At 33.2% G+C, this 20,708-nt stretch overlaps 2 protein-coding genes across 5 annotated transcripts; both read left to right on the forward strand.

The window, feature by feature from the left end:
• Positions 1 to 624: 624 nt before the first annotated feature.
• Positions 625 to 19,066, forward strand: LOC128200395 (cathepsin O-like). 4 transcript variants are annotated; one of them, XM_052893727.1, is made up of 8 exons: positions 625 to 741; positions 985 to 1,075; positions 3,223 to 3,562; positions 8,054 to 8,262; positions 10,602 to 10,752; positions 12,412 to 12,602; positions 13,663 to 13,779; positions 14,575 to 19,066. In XM_052893727.1, exons 3-8 carry the CDS (start codon positions 3,344 to 3,346, stop codon positions 14,756 to 14,758), a joined length of 1,071 nt encoding a protein of 356 aa, XP_052749687.1. In that variant the 5' UTR covers positions 625 to 741; positions 985 to 1,075; positions 3,223 to 3,343; the 3' UTR covers positions 14,759 to 19,066. The 4 variants fall into 4 exon arrangements, with proteins under 4 accessions (XP_052749687.1, XP_052749689.1, XP_052749686.1 ...); XM_052893726.1 differs by having other exon boundaries at positions 638 to 792; XM_052893729.1 differs by lacking the exon at positions 3,223 to 3,562 and having other exon boundaries at positions 627 to 741.
• LOC113512247 (uncharacterized) lies at positions 15,274 to 15,966 on the forward strand. The gene has a single exon (XM_026896031.2). The coding sequence runs from the start codon at positions 15,274 to 15,276 to the stop codon at positions 15,964 to 15,966; it is 693 nt and encodes a 230-aa protein (XP_026751832.2).
• Positions 19,067 to 20,708: the final 1,642 nt, after the last annotated feature.

Raw genomic sequence — 20,708 nt, forward strand, 5'->3', positions numbered from 1 at the left:
CCTTGTAAATTAATACCATATCTCACCCTTCAAACCGAAACACAGCCATGCAAACACAACTGCTTCACGGTAGAAACACGAATGGGACAGAGGTACCAAAGCAATCGACTTTTGTACAAAGTCTCCCTCTGGTCGAGAGATAGGCAGCAATATCCGTATTAAAACATCACCAAAGGCTAACTGTAGTAATAAACTTAGAAGTAACAAACTTAGTTTAGTTACAAAAAAACTCCATATTCCTGTCATGCTACGCGAGAAGATAAAAAAAGTTACAAAAATTAATATTTGGTATTAGAAATTAATTACTAGTGATGAAAATTATTGCTTCATTTGATTCATTATCACTTTGTAAAGTTATTTTTAATTATCACTGTGATGTTCTCTATGAAAAATTATGAATGCAATTTTTGTTTTCAATGATTTTTTATTTATTTCGCTACTCTTTGGTATTGAAAGAGAAATATTAATTATCATTTTTATGATAATACACACGTAAAGAGCAAGTAAATAGAGACTTTAATACTGTGTAATAAATTGGCGGATTCAATTCGCTACTAACGAAGCGTAGTCGATAGCTCACGATTAAATCCGAACGTAGCGAATTTCCGCGATTTAAGTTATTTGTTATTTGTAGCAGTTTATATAAAGCGACGTAGCTAGAATGATATATAACGACGCGTAACTGTCATTTACTTTTTCATCTAATACTGAAACTTCTAGAAGGAAACGGCATGATACGAAGTAAAGAAACAGCATTTGTGTGCGGAGTTGTAGGGCGTGGCATACGAATCGGTGCATAAATACTTAAATTCAAGATGTTTAATTAAAAAATTTCGTATTATTATATATAAAAATAACGTTTATAAGCTCATAATAAAAAAAAGGAACCAATTTATGCAAAAAGTGTTAAATTTGGTGAAGTTATATTCCAAAAAAATAGTGTGAATTCGCTACAATCATTTTTAAACGCGTGTTTTGTTTCAGAAACTAGAGCTAGAAATCGTGCAAGAAAATCAGCTCGATTTTTTAATTTAAATAGTCAATTATTTTTTATGATATAAATACCCATATGCAGGTACGTATTGTTTAGAAATAGCAATATATAGTTATTTATATGTATTAATAAAAATGGTGGTCATTTTTAATGAAATCGAGAACATGACTCAGTTATATATGTCATAGTATTTACTAAAGATAAGTATCGTTACGTATCACTATAATACCGTTTATTCTGTTAATATATAATAATTTTGTATCGTTTTCCCTATATGTCTCCCATAATCTATATTTATTACTCGGTTTAAAGACTAGTGATGACCTATGAAACCGAAACATGGTCCTACATGGGCAACCATGTTTACCAGCTTTAAATTACTTAGCGGGTTATGGAGAGGGCTATGCTCGGAGTTTCTTTGCGTGACAGAATCCGAAACGAGGATATCCATAAAAGAACCAAAGTAAACGACATAGCCCGAAGAATAAACAAGCTGAAGTAGCAATGGGCTGGTCACATAGCTCGAAGAACCGACAACCGATGGGGAAGAAAGGTTCTTGAATGGCGATCCCGTACGAGCAAACACTGTGTAGGATAGCTCCCCACTAGATGGAGTGACGACCTTAAACCTGTAGGTAGCTCAGGATATGATCAGATCACATACTGAGATATAATGGACCTGGTTTTAAAAGTTGACCTGTTTTCGGCAAAGTATGCTGTATGGAAACACTATATTGAAATAATATAATCCAAGGTCTAGTCTTAGAATATAAGCAACTTCCTATTTTTGTTAGATATGACTGAATAAATGAAAGAATGAATGAAAAACTCTTTACTGTTCCCCTCAAGGAATAAAACAAACATGTATTCAGTTTAATGTAGAGAAAAACATACAAATTGCTGGTATAGGTATCTATTAAAAGGTAGGTAAGTTATGTATTTAAAGTTCATGATTTTAAACCACGAATCAATACTCGATCAATATTTTGTTGTAGATTGAATCCCTTTCGGTTTCAAAATGTCGGAATTGAACAATTGTTTTTATCTAGCTTTACTACATTGTAATGTCATGTCTTTGTCTCCTTTGATGAAATTAAAAGGGGGTTTCCTGAAGAAATAGAGTGCTATTCTGTTTAGTTGATCACCAAATTATAAATCTATGTCTTTTTAAACGGACCATGTCAGACAATGTTGGTTAGCACTAGTGTCGAACACACTAGTGCTGGGGTCGTGTCGAATAATGCTGTTGGAGACTCAACTTTCTCCACTGTTTATGTAAATATTAGAAAAATATCTCTCTCTCTCTCTATTCATTTAAGAGTTTCCTCTTGCCAGTGCAACTAATTTATGCATTTTCCTCTAGCCAGCTCTATCCCAGGCCATATTTTTGTCCTCCCTATACGACATGGACTAGTGTTTCTTTTATCTGTCCTATTTAATTATTCCCCGATTTTCCCCTTCCTCTTTTGCCCTCTATTTTTCCTTCTTATGATTTGTTAAAAAGCATAGTTGGTTTTTAATAAATCATTATGTCGTATAAGGAAGCCTATCTTTCTTCAAGGAACCCTTCTATTTTTTATTGTTTTTATTGTTGTTCTTTTCTCATTCACATTTTCAAGACTTTCTTGTTCGTCACTTCTTCTGTCCAGCTTATCCATTTCATTCCAAATATTAAATTAAATTTTTAATAATTAAAAAATTAGGAAAAATAAAATTTACTAATTGTTTTTTATTTTTATTTTAATAAGGACCATTTTTAACATCTGAAATATTATTAAAATAGTCTAAGACTATATAATTCTGGGGTTAGTAGGTCGTGTCGTCGTGTCGGACAATGCTGTTCGACACTAGAATGTTCCGGTGTGCTCATGTCGGATAATGCTGTCCTGTGGACAGACCTATATTCAGATATTCAAATGTTCACCAGATCTATTAATTATTTTAAGGCAGTTTTGCAAGCAACGTGCTTAAAATATGCCGCGCCTAATTATATGATCAACTTGATTCTTAAGTGTTTTTTTTAAGAAATACGCAATTTTTAACTATTATATCTAATACTATAATTATTATATATTTAAACATTTTTATTAATATTCCCGAGGTTCAAAATAATTTATAAGTTAAAAAATTACAAAAGTGACATATGGCTGATCGGAATTGACCCATTGTTTTGAGGCAGATTGACAACTATCATTAACTATTAACCAATATTGTGTTGTTCTATACAGTCTCTACGTCAATAAGGCCAAAATTATACAGCTGGTCGGGATACTGTACCTGCAGTGCGCGCAGCCAAAAAGAGCGATCGATTGTAATTGAAAAAAAAAAAAAGAATTGAGAATATAAATAATGACCAACAAGTGTAATGCAAATACGATTATTTCTGTATTTCTGTCAGCATTGTTGGTACTAGGTATATGTATTTATGGAAAGAACTATCTGAAAGATATATCAAGGCCCAGTGATTCACACAAATTAACAGATATTGAAAATTTTTCTAATTACATGGAAAAATTTAAGAAAAACTACGACTCTAATGAATATTTTCGCCGTTTAAAAATTTATAAGGTATGTAACTAGGAAGGTACCAGGGGGTGATTCTTTATAACAGAGAACATTGTAATCCTTGTTCGAACGATTCTTATGTTTAAAAATGTGGGATTATGGAAGCACAAATGTTTCCTAATCGCTAAATTGGTAGGTCTACCACATGGATCTTACTTTTTTTTATATATATCCCTTTCCCTATAATCTAAATTTCATCTATCTAACATCTGCTAGCTCTTTCTATTGCACTATAATATTCACTATATCTATATTCTTTCTTCCGAATATATATTGTCCGTAAGTGTCTAATGCTTGGTTTCTATGTCTTTTCTTCACCTTCACAAATATCATTTAAGGTTGAATGATATTTATTTCTAACAAACGACGGCAGTCTAATAGTAAAACACAATTAAAATTATTAACTAATTTAAAATAGTATTTTTTGTTTCAAAATCGCTCTGTAGAAACTGCATCAATGTTTGTTCAGCCTCGATGCACTAATGATTATCATGTCTTTTAATGTATCAAAAATTAAGATTAACATCTAATATTGTGCAATTTTTGGCTGATGCAAATGTTAGCTGTTACAGAGTATCACCTTTTGAGTACAGGGAGTGGAAAATGACTGAGAAGTTGTGGCATTTTTTCATAAACCCTATTTGTTCTAATTTTTATTTTTTATTTTATTGTTAAAAGTTTCGTTTTTTATTTTACATTTTATTTTAATTTAATAACTACCGGTTTAATTTACTTGTAATTATATCGAAAAGACTCGATTAGTTTCGGAATCGATTTTTTTATGCAACATAGAAAATCAAACAAGCTGATGACGGGCCACTTGATGGAAAATGGTAACCGTCATATAGGCATGAACAGTATCATGGACATCACACAGTATATCGTGAAGTCCTTGATACTTTTCTTGCGTAGCTATTTTTGAGGATTCAGCTGTTATGTCTCTGTACCCTGTAATCTCATTGCCATATTCCACCTTTTAAATCGAAACGCAGCAATACAAACAACTGTTTCACGGAAGAAACACTAGTGGACAGAGGTATCTATACGAAATCTTTTCCTGGTAAATTTTGCAAAACATGTGTTGGACGACATGTAGCCACATGTAATTATGTTGGTTGAAATGGTTATGAAATATGTATAAAATTCAGTAACTCGAACATGTACTTACATGTATTTAAGTTACATCAAATTGTTTTGATGCGATTTATTCCAATTTTGTCAAATAAATCGCATATAATTTGTTGAAATATAAAAAAAAAAAACCAATGTTTTGTACATAACAATGTGGCTTAACCTAAGTTATTGAAAAATAATTATCAAGAGTTATACAGAAGCTAATAAATTTATACCAGAAGGAGACTTTGTACAAAAGTTGTTTGTTTGGGCACTTTACAGGTTATAGAGGAATAACACCCGAGTCCTCAGGAATGGCAACGCATAAGGTTATCATGGGCGAAATAGTATACTCTGTTAAGTCCTTGGTACTGCTCATGTCTATAGGCGATGGTTACCACTTTCCATCAGGTGGGCCGTCAGCTTGCTTGCCATTCTAAGTTGCATAAAAAATTAAAATATTGGCACCTATTATAATATTCTATTATATATATTAATATATTATTATTACTTGTTATTATTGTGTTTGAGAAACTCGACTTCACCCATTACACATTTTCTATAGAAAAATTAATATTGTTATAAAACATCTCGCTGAGATTGAAATGCTTGTTTAAATATATATTTAATGCCTAAGAAAGAGTACTTTGATACGTATTTAACCCAGCACCCAGTACCTAAGCCAATTCTTAAAAGAATACCTTTCAATTATTTTTCGAGTCAATAAAACTAGTTCTAACTACAATTTACTCAATAGATACTATATTTCATAATGCTTATTGTTGTTTTATATATATATATATATATATATATATATATATATATATATATATATATATATATATATATAATTATTGCTCTTCCTATGCTTTCTGTTCTTACCTAATGGTTAGCTGGTAGAGAATGCCCTATTCATTAAGCTCGCCCTGTGTACAAAGTTAAATTGTGCAATAAATGGTATGGTAACCCTGCCTGCGCTAACGGGATACGCTGGCGGAGCACCAGTGAAGGGTGATAGATGGGAACGAAAACAGGCCAGTTAGCCTATCATAATGAATTCATCAGGAATTAACCATGATAGTTTCCAGGGAGAACCGCAAGGAGGTCGACCTGGTTGGGTATATTGCTAGCAATGGGATTCTCAGTTTCCATCACTAACAATCCCCTTCCCCCCATTTTAATATATTATAACATTTATAATATAGAAATAACGTTTTATATATTAATTAATAACATACTGGTATGAAAATTATCTTGTATTATTTAAGAGCAGCTGAAATACATATAATCTGAATCATTTCCGTTGCTCATTGCGGCTCCAACTGTAGGTATAAATTACTTAACGTTATCAAACACTAGGTAGACATTTTAGGAATAAAATATATTTATTTATTTTACATTTTATTACACTAATGATAATATGGATTGCAAAATTACAAATATATAGCTGTGAACCGTACTGCGTGTTATTATACATATTTTCTATTTTTATATTATATGGCAAGATATTACGAATTTTTAATAAGTTTATCAGCATATGAAAACTATTTTTAATTAATAAAGCGTATTATTATATTGATGAGTATCCAAAAAATAAACTGATTTAATGACTGCCTCTCTCCCCAGGTTGCTGTACCTAACGAGGTGCATGTAGGGGGGAAAGGGATTGTTAGCAATAGAGTTTGACAGCGCCAATGCTAGCAATATGCCCTATTAGGTCGACCTCCACGTGGTTCTCCCTGTAAACCATCGTGAACAATTCTTGTTGAGTTCGTCATGATGGGCTAACTGACCTACTTCATCCTCACCTATCATACTTCACTGGTGCCCTGTCAGTGTATACCGATAGAGCAGGCGGGATTACCATTCCATTATCATCCATTAAAAAAAAAACGAGGTGCATTTACATAACAATGTATTTTGTAATGCATTTAGTATCTTAAATTGCAATGTATTTGTAAAAAAGAGGAAGACTTTGTACAAAAGTCGTTTGCTTGGGCACCTCTATCTCATTCGTGTTTCTACCGTGAAGCAGTTATGTTTGCATGGCTGTGTTTCGGTTTGAAGGGTGGAGATATGGCAGTGAATTTACAGGGCAACGCATGGGGAGTGTCATGGACGAAACAGTATCCTCTGTTATGCCCATAGTACTGCTCAGGTTACCACTTTCCATCAGGTGCTCCCTTAGCTTGTTTGCCATTCAAAGTTGCATTAAAAAAAATGTAGCTAGATAATGTCCCTATAGACACATGACATAGGAGATATTTGGAAAAAATAATATGAGGGGAAAGAAAGACTAAAACCAATAATGATGCCAAAATAATAATTTTTAGAAATTTTGTCTGTCTGACTGTCTGTATGTTTGTACCGGCATCATTAAAAATTATTCCACCAAATTAGGTATGGTTTTCACAGTTGTGTCCTTGAAATTTTTCTAACTTAAAATCTGACGTATGTCTCATCTTGATACGCCATCTAGAAATGGTACAAAGTAGCGAGCAAAATGTTAGTACTTAACAAAAACTTTTTTTAAGTATTATTTATTTATTAATAATTCATATAATTGTATTATTCTTTATTTTTTATTGCATAATAAAACTTTATACAAGCAGCGATCTTAAAGACATATAATATAGCATTCTCTACCAGTTAATCATTAGGTAAAAACAGAAAGCGTATGAAGGGCAGTGGTGACTAGAACGAAGTGACGTCATTATTGTAACATACTAAAATAATTATACATACACATAATACATAGGAAATACACATTAAATTATATAAACAATTTTTTTAATATATATTAATATACTACACAAACTAAAGTTTTATCCCAACCATCTGAACGAGTGGCGGTTTTCCACCGTGCGTTTTTCACCACTGTTTGGAATCAACTTCCGGCAGCTGTATTTCCTAACTGATACGACATCATAACCTTCAAGAAAAGAGCATTATTATATTCCTTTTTAAAAGGCCAGCAGCACACCCGCAATGCTTTTGGTGTTGTGGGTGGTCATGGGCGGCAGTAGTCACTTACCATCAGGTGAGCCGCATACTCATTTGCCCCCTGTTATAAAAAAAACTAATATGTAATTAACACAACGATAAGCATTATGTGATAAAGTAACTATTGTACATGGCCGTAACTGGAGGGGGGGATTGAGAGGCAATGTCCTACCTTAAAATTTAAGGCCCCAAGAAAGAATTAGACAGATTCGCTTGTCCGAAGTAGCTTAATTATGGCTTCTGGCCTACCAAAAAACTTTTTTGCCCTACCTAAAACATGGGTCTAACTACGGAATTACTGATTTAGTTTACTTGGAAAGTCGTCCTTCAAAATTCACCTTATACTGTTTTAATATTTATTTACGTAATAATTTACAGAATTCAACATTGGAGATTATTCGGCTTAACAAATTGGAGAACAGTTTGAATGTTGAGTCGGCTGTGTACGGACATTCTAAATATTCGGACTGGAGTGAAGAGGAATTTGCTAAAGTAATGCTGACGAAGATGATGTCATCATGCAAGAAATCATCAAGACGATCATTTTCATCGTACGAGGAGCTGAATATACCGAAGATGATGGATTGGTAAGTAACCCCTACTAATCTTGCTAATCTTATTAGACACTTTTTGATGCAATTTAGATTGTCAAATAAGCTGACGGCCAACCTGATGGAAAGTGGCAACCGTCATCTATAGACACGAATAGTACCATCGACATAACAGAGTATACTATGTCACCATGATATTCTTTATGTGTAGGGGGTAAGGAATTGTTAGTAATGCGGACTACAAGTCCCATTGCTAGCAATGTGCCCTGTCAGGTCGACTCTCACATGGCCTCCCTGGAAACCATTGTGCTTAATTCGATATGTATTCATCACGATGAGCCAACTGACCTGCCTTTTCGTTCTCAACGTTTATTACTGGTGTCCCGCCAGTATATAGCGCATACCGTTAGAGCAGGCGGGGCTACCATTTCATTATCACCTGTATATATATATACAGAATGTGAATATACAAAAGGAGGCCTTACCCTGAAAGCAGTTTTTTATAGACATTCTTTATTTCGCATTAGATATAAAAAAAAAAACTAACATAAATATAACTAACGTTACTGCGGTTAAATCATACCTGTCGCTTTACGTATGATAAACGATAAGAGATAGATAGCACATACTTATCTTATTTACTCAACAGCTGTACCGTTTGTTCGTGTATGTTTATCACCTTACTTTATATTCTATCAAAATTCAACCATATCAAAAGTAATTTTTAAACAACATAAAAAAGAGGTTCTTAATTCGGTTGTAGGTATTATTATTATTTTTCATGTTTATTACTTTATATTCTTCAATCTGTCAATTCAAAATCGATTTGGCAAATTGTTTTTTTTTTATCTAAAATTTATTTATTTATTTATTATTATTTGACAAAAACACAAAGTTACAAAAACAAGATACAATGCGCCCCACAGCGAGCCTGTATCGTGGGCACCCGACAAAGATTAACAAATCACAAATGTGTTGTAATAAAAAGTACATAGTGTGCGGGTATTAATATAAAAAGGAATATAAAATTGAAATAGTGAAAAAAGTAATAAAATCAACAATATAGATACACAAGCAATTATAAAACACTAATAATATATGCCCTTAAGAGAAACGAAGTTGAATAAATGAATGTGGGAATGTTCGTGAGTATGTGTGAATGTGTGTAGTGTAATCCATGTGAAAGATGTGTACTGTATGTTATTACTTTCCAGGCCATAGTTCCTCAGTTGCCGCGCAACATAGTGATAAAGGATATATCTTTCAGATTGCTTCCATAGAAATTGTATCAAATTCGATTCAGTAGTTTAGTTTTAAATCGAAATAACTTTTTTGTCACAATTGAAGTCAGTTTTTTTTTTGTGGAAAACAATTTTAAATTATAGAACTCAAATTTTATGCCGTACCCGAAATTAAAAGAATTTTTTTTACCGTAGTCTCGTCATAAATATGTTCTAATACGTTATGCGTATATGTATGTTGCAATACAGTCATATTATGGGATCAATTTTGTGACGATCGATGACAATTTTGGCGGTGTAGCGGTTTAACATATCACCTTATCTCTCCATGGTTGTGGGTTTAATCCCAACACAATACTAACATTTTGTACATATGTATAACTGAGTGTTTTCTATATATTTATATTATATATGTATTTATAAAAAAAGTCTCACTTGTTTACTACTCATAGTGTTATATAATAAAAATATAGTAAAAAATAATTCTTATTCATAAAAAAATCAACCCTTCCTACAAAGCTAACATAACTGTTTTATCACTTTTTTCGGATTAGCAATTTAGAGCGAAGGAAAGAGAGAAAATTATTCAATAGTTAAAATAAGTGGGTTTAGTTCAAATTATTTTAATTCAAATATGATTTTTTTTAATAGATGACAATGAAAGTGGTAATCTTTTCTGCGCTAACAGTGTGAGGTGGGGTATCAGTAAATAATAACGGATTAGGATAAAAACAGGTCAATTTCAATTTTCAATTTATTTTTTATTCGCTACAATACAGCATTGTGTTGAATATTTTTTCAAGTGACAAAAAGATATTATAAAATATAACAAAACAAAAAAATATGAAGCAACAAAATATCCAATAATAATTGTCAAAAATAACATTACAATCAGTTTACAAATGTCATCAGTAAGGCATAAAATATTAAAAGTGTTTTAAAATTCATCAATTGAGTAGATGCACCTTTCCAACAAAAGAGTGTAAAGTCAGTTAGCCCATCGTGACGAATGCACCAAAAATAAACCACGATGGTTTTCAGAGAAAACCATAGGGAGACAGGGCGTCTTGATGCTGACGACTAAGCTTTCTATTACTAATAACCCTTTCCCCCCTTATATTTGCAATGTTGCAGGAGACAAAAGGGCGTTGTGGGGCCCATCCTGGATCAAAAAATGTGTAGCGGATGCTGGGCTATAAGTATCGTGGGCGTTATGGAAACAATGTTAGCCATTGGTTTGCAGAAAAATGGTACCATGCGACCTCTCACCAAATTAAGTATTCAGGTGAACTCTAATAATTTTTACATAGTTATAAAAACCCTAGATTTATTTATTTATTCATTAGTACATGTACAAGGCGGACTTAAAAGTATTCTCTCCCAGTTAACCTTAGGAAAGCGTAAGAATACTGGAATGCGGTATTAGTAGTAATTGATATACATACATATATTTTTTTTAATGAGCGATAGTGGAATGGTAACCCCGTCTGCGTTATCGGTGTACGTTGACGGGGAACCAGTGAGAGATGATGGAAGAGGATTAAAGCAGGTCAGTTGGCCCATAGTGACGAATTCATAAAGAATTCATAAAGATTATTTTTTCTAGCAATGGGATCATAAGTTCCTGTTACTAACAATCCTTTTTCCCCATATATATGTACTGACATTTACATATATGAACAAATGAATAATAAATATACTTACACATATATAAGATACATGTGAAGATGAGAATAATAGATAATACTTAATAATAGAGTCACATTCTCATGTAAAAATTACAATTTGTTCTGATTTTTTTTACAATTACACCAATCGCTTGGGTCTTAAATTAGGATACACTGTGTTTCGAGAAATCAGACAACAAACATCAGGAGAGAATAGCCCAGAACACTCAGACCCGAGCCGATTTAGAAAAGTTCGTTTCCTAAATTGGCCTGATCGGGATACGAACCTGAGGAACATTGAAATATTTTTCGAAATTTCGGGGACAAACGAAACAGAAATTTGATATTAAAATTGCATAATAGATGCCGTTTAAAATGATAAAAAATGTTAATATATCGTTCCTCTGAACTATTAGGATAGGATTTATGATGAACGAAATGTTAAGCTCCATTTACTGGGTCGATTTTGGTACAAACAAATACACGAAATTGAGCCCGAAAATTCGGAATTTTATTTCATGGTAGGTCACCTGGGACTTTGTCTACACAAAGCAACTCACCACTGTTCCACAGAGATCGACAAAATTAAATGAAATAAGCAATTAGCGTAGAGCAAACATGACTGAAATTGACTATTTTCCGTAAAACTTTGCCGTGTGATCCCGGTATAGAATGGGCTACCCCTTCCTTTCCCGTGGGTGTCGTAAGAGGTGACTAAGGAAACTTAATGGTCGAAGGATACGCAGCAGTGCCCTCTAAGCAGTTATGACGTAAACATCATCAAATCCTTAACTGCGATTGTCAAAACGTTTGCTAAGCGTGGCAACTACTGGCACAATCCTCCTCATTTTTGTTTTATACAACTTAGAATGGCAAACAAGCTAACGGCCCACCTGATGCAAAGTGGTAACCGTCGCCTATAGACATGAGCAGTACCATGAACATAACAGAGTATACTGTTTCGCCTATGATACCCCCATGCGTTGCCATTCCTGAGGACTCGGGTGTTATTCCTCTGTACCCTGTAAATTCACGTCAGATCCCACTATTCAAACCGAAACACAACTATGCAAACACAACTGCTTCACGGTAGAAACACGAATGGGACAGAGGTACAAAGCAATCGACTTTTGTACAAAGTCTCCCTTTGGTTTTGCTTTTTGCAATTAATCATTTTTTTGGTGTACATATCGTTAACCTTTGTATGCTGTATTATTTTTTAAAGGGAATAACACTTTTCATTCTTTCATTCATAACATACACAGTTATATTTTTAGGAACTAATCGACTGTTCAAAGCGTAATGACGGCTGTCGAGGTGGAAAACCGTCAACTGCTCTTGAGTATTTGAAAAAGAGTCGCCTGCCAATCGTCACTGAGGAACAGTATCCTCTGTTGCTGGTAGACCAAACCTGCAAAATCCGTGGCCGACCGAACGGCGTACTGGTCACAGATTACACGGATTTGTGGTAAGTTTTTTTTTAATGAATATTTTACTGAACTAGGTGTTATCTTGTGGAAGTTCATATCGCTGGTTATTTGAACAGAATTATTTTGTTTAACTTCTCTACCATTAGTATGTTTGTGACTGTAGACTCACAGATATACATATATTTATTTATAATTTATAATAATTTAAATACAATTTCCATTATTTATATTATATTATTATTCATATTGTTAATATCTTTACTCATATAATGACATTTAATAATTTAATTATATTTTAATGTTTATCAAACACAAGGCGTGCTGTGGTTGCCTATACATAAATGTAAGAACAGTTAGATCTAATCTACCAGTGTATTGTATTAAAATGTTTAGCTGTAACTTATGTTGGTAATCCTATAAATAAATTGACTACCATCATTACTACCAGAAGTTCTACAACCTTCCTTATTAGCCATCAATGTCAAACTACTAATTAGTCCACGTACGTTTTGCAATATATGTTTCACCTCTAAACGACGCATCTTCACGTATATTATTAGTTACTGTTTGGGAATTAGTGTTAATCGTCCGACATCAAAAATGCGAATGACTAATTTTAGAGCGCATTGTCTTTATAACGAGGTGTCTTGAAATTTTTTGATGTCATTTATAATGGCTTACATGCTGACGGCCCATCTAATTGATAGTGGTAAATGTCGCCTATAGACATGAACTGTACCATGGACATAGCAGAATATACCGTGTCATCCATAATATCTCTCATGTGTTGCCATTTTTGAGGACTAAATTGTTTTTAATACTAAATATACCCTGTAAGTGCTTCTTCAACCGAAACACAGCCATGCAAAAACAATTACTTCACGGTAGAAACACTGACAGAGGTACCCAAGAAGACGACTTTTTTTATAAAGTCTCCCTTTGGTAATGAATTTTGATAAGAAATATACTTATTTAGTAGTTATATCTTTCTAGTAATTTCTAGTTTCAGTTATTCTTTGCTAACTGTATCTTGCGGCTTTGCCTTACTACACCAAATTGAAAATTAATTCATATTGAATAATTCTTCTTCCCTTCCAGTAACGCACAAGAAGAGGAGATGCTTCGTCTACTCGCGAAGCATGGCACGCTCATAGCGGTTGTGAACGCCAAACTTTGGCAGCACTATGTTGGCGGAGTGATACATAAGGGCTGTCTGTAAGTATGCAACAAAAGTCGATTGCTTAGGTACCTCTGTTCCATTTGTGTTTCAACCGGGAAGCAGTTGTGTTTGCATGGCTGTGTTTCGGTTTGAAGGATGGGATATGGCGTGAATTTACTGGGTACAGAGGAATAACACCTGAGTCCTCAGGAATGGTAACGCATGGCGGGTATCATGGGCGAAACAGTATACTCTGTTATGTCCATGGTACTGCTCACGTCTATAGGCGACGGTTACCACTTTCCATCAGGTGGGCCGTCAGCTTGTTTGCCATTCTAAGTTGTATAAAAAAAATGTCTGTCAATATGTGATTTTCCACTTTTCGCACCGGGACTTGACGCATTATTGGTCCTTTTCCTTAGAGAGTTTACGCTCATAAGTCACAATGCTGGGTAAGCAGGTTAGTGAAGAAACCATAATATTTATGAGATATTAGTATCCGACGTAGTAAATACTTTGTTGTTTTTCAATCCATGTTCCTTTAGGAACATGTTTAGTTTAGAACCTGTAGAACTTCAACCTTTTAAGATTGTGCTAATATTACCTTTTACCCGCGACTTTATCTGCGTGATAGTGATATGTTTACTGAACGGAATAAAAAGTAGTCAATATCTTTATCCATCTTTATTTATCTTTATCTTTATTTTTGTACGTGTATAAATAAAATTTCATAGTGATTATTGAAGTCGTTAAAGAAGGTTAAAAACAAACTCACTTTTACATTTAATATTAATAAGAATTATCGATTTGACTTTATACAAATACATAATTATATAGGGTTTCTTTTGCAGGGGCGCTGAAAGATATCTGAACCACGTCATTCAGATTGTAGGCTACGATCTGACAGCTTCGACCCCGTATTATATAGTCAAGAACTCGTGGGGTGAAGACTTTGGAGACGAGGGTTATGTTAAGATTGCGATTGGACACAATGTGTGCGGAATCGCCGACGAAATATCCTATTTGAATGTTTAGCTCAAAATCGAGATACGTCACTCTTGCTACTTTTTTAAACCCTGACGCAAAAAGAGAAGTCTTATAAGAATAATTTGCTAATATTGGAATTTAAACTGTGATTAACATGATATCTATCTTGCTTTAAAATACCTTTATTAGTGGTAACCCAAAATCAGTTCGGTTTTATGCCAGGTCGGAGTACCACAGACGCCATATTTTTACTGCGTCAATTATGTGAAAAGTTCAGACGTGTTCATAAGAACTTGGATATGGTGTTTGTGGTCCAAGAAAAGCTATATGACAAAGTACACCGAACGGTTTGATGGTGGGCCCTGAAAAAAAAGTATACCTGTTAAGTATGTGGAGTTAATTCAGGCTATATACTGTCAATCTCTTGCATATGTTCGATCGGCCGCTGGCAACACCGATGAGTTTAATGCAGCCGTGGGGTTGCACCAGGGATCAGCATTAAGCCCTTACCTCTTCTTGTTGGTGATAGATGCTTTGACATCGCATCTAAAGGAGGATGGTGTATGCTATTTGCCGACAACATTATTCTTGTCGTTGAGAATAAAACTAAGGTTCAGAGTGGACTGGTAGAGTGGCAACAAAGTCTAGAGAGTTTTGGTTTGAAAATCAGCAGAATCAGAACTAAATACATGTTGTGCAATTTCGGCGGTCCCTTTAGTTCGGAAGTCATAAAGCTTGACGATACTATTATACCAGTCTACCCCGATTTCCGGTTCCTAGGTTCACTCCTACAAAGCGATGGTGAATTAGACCGAACAGTAAAGCACCGAATTAACTTAAGATGGATGAAATGGCGGCAGGTTATGGCAACCAGATGTGACTCGCGAATTTCCTTTAAATTAAAGGAGAAAATTTACAAGAGCATATTCCAGCCTGTTGTCTTGTACGGATTAGAGTGTTGGACAACAAAGGTGATAGACGAAAGGCGACTGTACGTAGCTGAGAGGCGAATGGTGAGGTGCATGTGTGGTACAAGAATGCACAAAATTAAAAATGATTATTTCAGTGGATGTATGAAAAAAGCGCCAGTGATAAAAAAGTTAAAAAGTAACCGTTCCTCCTGGCATGGACACGTGATACGCAGAAATGATAAGCATATTTTAAAAAAGGTATTAGAAATGGAATTAATTGGCTATAAGGGCAGAGGAAAACCTAAAAAGACATGGATGGACTGTGTGAGAAATGATACGCCCTGAATGGGAGTGAATGCTAAATTCTATTATACAAATACAAACCCTATACATACATTCTCCTTACGTGTTCTCAAATTGACTAGAAGAATGCCCTGTAAGATCTCTTTTCATCAGGCGGACCCTCAATCTGTAGCCGGGGGAGTTCGTGACGGACCTATTGTGAAATTGTTTCTAATTTTGATATTTAATTATTTAGTCTGTAAAATAATATTATTATGTGTAGGTCAACGGCTAATGTAATCTCTTTATAATTTAAAAATTTTGCTTCATCAAGTAACATCAATCAAGATTATAGATAGATAGATAGATAGATACTCTTTATTGTTTCCTCCAAAAGATTACAGTAGTAAACTTATTATAAATATAAACAATTACAAGAAATAATCACAATGAGAAAACAATGGGCAGCCTTATCGCTAAGAGCGATCTCTTCCAGGCAACCTTTGGATGGAGAGGAGTAATTATAAACACACCACAAAATTATAAATAATTTTGTGGTAAAAAAAAATATTCTAATCTAACTCACAATTGAAAATGATATCGATTAATATAATACAAAATTGTAAATTGTAAATAGAATATTATTTAGACCTCACCGAAGAGCAATTAAACAAGCTTGAGCGTCTCCAAAATTTATGTATCCGCTTCATATTTGGTCTTCGCAAATATGATCACATTTCTCAATTTCGTACTCAACTCAAGTAGCTCTCTATCCGTTTTCGTCGTAATCTGCATATCCTGTCTCTTCTTTACACAATCCTTTTTAATCCTGCTGCTCCTGATTATCTAAAAGACCGATTCTTGTTTCTCAGTGAGGCTAATGATCATACTTTACGCAGTGTCAATAACCTCCGACTTAAATTTCCCACTCATTCTTCTCTTTATTCATTCTTCTCTTCCTTTTATTCTAAATCCTTTACTGTTCAGGCAGTTCGTCTATGGAACTCACTACCTACCTCTATTCGGTGCGCTCAAACTCTTACTAGCTTCAAAACCTCTGTTAAATCTTACTACCTCTCACTTTAGTACTATTTTCCTGTATTCTCTCTTCGTTTTCCTTCGTCATTTTTTTCTGTTGTATGTATGCTGTTAAGTATGTGTATGTTATGTATATATTTAATTGTGTATATATTATATATGTATGTGTATGTATGTATGTATGTTATGTATATATTTAATTGTGTATATATTATATATGTATGTGTATATATGTATGTATGTATGTATGTATCTATATATGTTTGTATATGATAATATTTATATAATAGTGCGCCACCTACTCTTTGTCTTTTTCTCAATGTCCTCTACCCAAAGGTTGTCTGGAAGAGATTGCTTAGCGATAAGGCCGCCTTTTGTATCACTTCTCATTAATATTTACTGTATTTGTTATTTCTCTTTTTATTTGGTGCAATAAAGTGTAAATAAATAAATAAATAAATAAATAGTAGTTGAATTGGAAATCTCCGCTTTTTGATGTTGGTTAAAAATAGAAATGTTTTACTTAATAGATAATTGCCTATAAATGTTATTTTCAAAAAATAACCTATAAGTTAATCATTACCAATGTACTTAAGAATAAATCAAGGATGAAATTAACATGATAATGTTTGTGTGTGCATTGAGATTATTGTAAGACCACCTTGTGTAGTACTTATTCTTAAATATTTACTATTTTATGTAATAAAATACAGTACACTGCCAGGTTATGATTATTTATTTATAAGATCTTTAGTGTAATGACACGTTACAGAACCAACTTTAGACGAAATTCATATTTCTGCAGAGCTCCAGTTAAGTTTAACAAATTATTGTTTGACCATGATATTGATCTGTTCCACACAAAACCGCATGCAATTAAATTGCATGTAGCAGAATCATTCCTTGGTTCTCGTCCTGCTGCACCTAATTGACTATTTTAGTAATGTTGTTTTGCTTTATATTGCTTTTGTTTTGTTATTATATATTAAGCTAAAAGGTGTCTTATCAAAATTTATAACTTTTTAATTATTATGGATATGTGTATATATGCGTGTGAATGTATATGTATATATATGTATATGTGTGTATATGTATATGAGTGTATATGTTTGTATGTATATATTTTGCATATATACAAACCGATCAATTGTGTCATTGCGCAAATGTGAAAACGATTCATAGCTTAACACAGATATAAATTTCATTATGTACGAGTATTGACTGTAATTCAGCTGAACGTTTTCCAAAAAAAAAATATATATAAAGACATCATAGTATGATGTCAATTTACATATCCAATAAATGAAAGGTGAATGAATGATCTGTAAATGTACATAGTTCATAAGGTAGTATTATAAAGAGAAAATCCTGAATAATTCATCAACGCACAGCCGAAACTACTGAAGTTATAATTAACAAATGTTGACGGTAATTTTCTTTTATAATCTACAAAAATAACAAGAATATTTGGAAATTCGGACTATAAGTGTGTAAATGTATAATATAATAAGGTATGTGTGCATGTGTGTGTGTGTGTGTGTGTGTGTGTGTGTATATATGTGTGTGATATATATATATGTATGTGTATATATATATATATGTCGTCCTCCGTGGCGCAGCGGTCAACACGCCTGCCTGCGACGTGGAGGCCCCGGGTTCGATCCCCGGCCAGGTCATGATGGAAAACGATCTTTTCCTGATTGTCCTGGGTCTTGGATGTTTATCTATATATGTATCTATTATAAATATAGTATCGTTGAGTTAGTATCCCATAGCACAAGTCTCGAACTTACTTTGGGGCTAGCTCATTCTGTGTGATTTGTCCGTATATATTTATTTATTATTATTATATATGTATATGATTATCCATGTGTTTGTATATTTACCTTTATAATTGTTAATGTATAAGTTAAATATTTTTTTGTTGTATAAATTATATTGTGTTTACAGACTTGTTTAGCTGTGTGTTTATGTTTTGATCATGCTGTGTACGCATATTTTTGGAGGGTTAGCTTGAACAAAACATTATTGTACTGTATTAATTAATTAATTAATTAATGTAACCATGTTAATTCTCTGTAATGTGTACCTATTGAAATAAAATAAATCTGAGGTCGGACTTTTATGTGGATTTTTTTCTTTTTTACCTGCTAGATTGTTAAAATTTACCATAAATACTGTTAAGTAAAAATTATTTTTATCAAATTTCGGCATTTTTTTTTTAATTTAACCCCTGAGTGTGTTAAAGAAGGGATAAAATGAAGAAAAAACGTACAGCCGAAACTACTAAGGCTAGAAGTGCAAAATTTAGACAGTACATTCCTTTTATGACTTGTGCAAGTAATAAGAAAAAGTATTGACTTCAATACTCTATTTAAAACTCTTAATATCAACTTATTTTTGAAAAATATAATATCAGTTGAGTAAGCAATTTTTTTTACTCATAGCTTGTTTGAATAGGTATTGTAAGGATGAGAGGCATGTTAATCAAATATTTACATTTATATTATTATTATTATTTACATTATTATTATTTTTTTTCATTACTTAGTTCATAGTTTTATTAAAATAATTAAATACAAAGAATATAGTAAACTTTCGACCAGCAAAGACGAATCAGTCAGTTATTTTTTATTGAGACTTATCTTTTTACATTGTTAATATTATAAACATAATCATATTTATATAAAGTAAAACCACATTGGCCTATATGCTTACTTAACTATCGCAACATCATACCGCATAAAATGTAACAGATATTATACCATTGTATTGATTAAGCAAAAGTAATTTTGTTTAATTGTTACTGACTTCAATATTGTAGATCTTTTGAAAATTGTAAATCAATCGTATATTACATTTGTGTATTTTATTATATATATGAATGAATGAATGAATGAGTATACTTTATTTGCATTATACAATATAGAAAATAAGTAAGACAATTTACAAGCATAACGATACAATTGTATAAGTACAGTAAGGCGGTCTTATTGCTGAGAGCAATCTTTTCAAGACAACCTTTAGGTAATGGACTAATTGTTGTACAAGTAGGTATAATAGTGCTAGTAAATAGTATAGTAATATATATATGCCGTACGTACATATCCCTTCCTTTTCCGTAGGTGTCGCAAGAGGCGACTAAGGGAACGTAATGGTCAGCAACAATCCTGATATGGCTAATAGTTGGATAGGCGAAACACAAATAACCTACTGTTTTTTGAGGAGGTTAATAATAAAATGTTTTAGTTCAAGATGGGCTCACTATCTTCTAGATTTTGTAATCCTTGAGTAACTTTATATAGGGGTTTTATAAACATATATACTTAAAAAGTCGTTTCTTCTGATTGATATATCATTACACAGCCAAAATTACTGTATCTAAAAAAACTGTAATTTATATAGTAATGTAAGAATCCAGTAAGAAAGGACTTTTGAAAATATCAACTTAAACGGTAAACAAAACAATCGAGAGGTAATCTCGCCTTTGTACATGGGCTGGCTTTTTTTTTTTGGATGGTTGAAAATGGTATGGTGACCCCACCTGCGCTAACGGGATACGCTGGCGGAGCACCAGTGAAGGGTGATAGATGAGAATGAAAACAGGCCAGTTAGCCTATCATGATGAATTCATCAGGAATTAACCATGATAGTTTCCAGGGAGAACCGCGAGGAGGTCGACCTGGTTGGGTATACTGCTAGCAATGGATTCTCAGTCTTCATTACTAACAATCCCTTTTCCCCATAACATTGGCTGGCTTAGCTCT

This window comes from Galleria mellonella, unplaced genomic scaffold (assembly GCF_026898425.1).
Source record: "Galleria mellonella isolate WM207_F2 unplaced genomic scaffold, CSIRO_AGI_GalMel_v1 utg184, whole genome shotgun sequence".
Classification (NCBI taxonomy): Eukaryota; Metazoa; Arthropoda; class Insecta; order Lepidoptera; family Pyralidae; genus Galleria; species Galleria mellonella.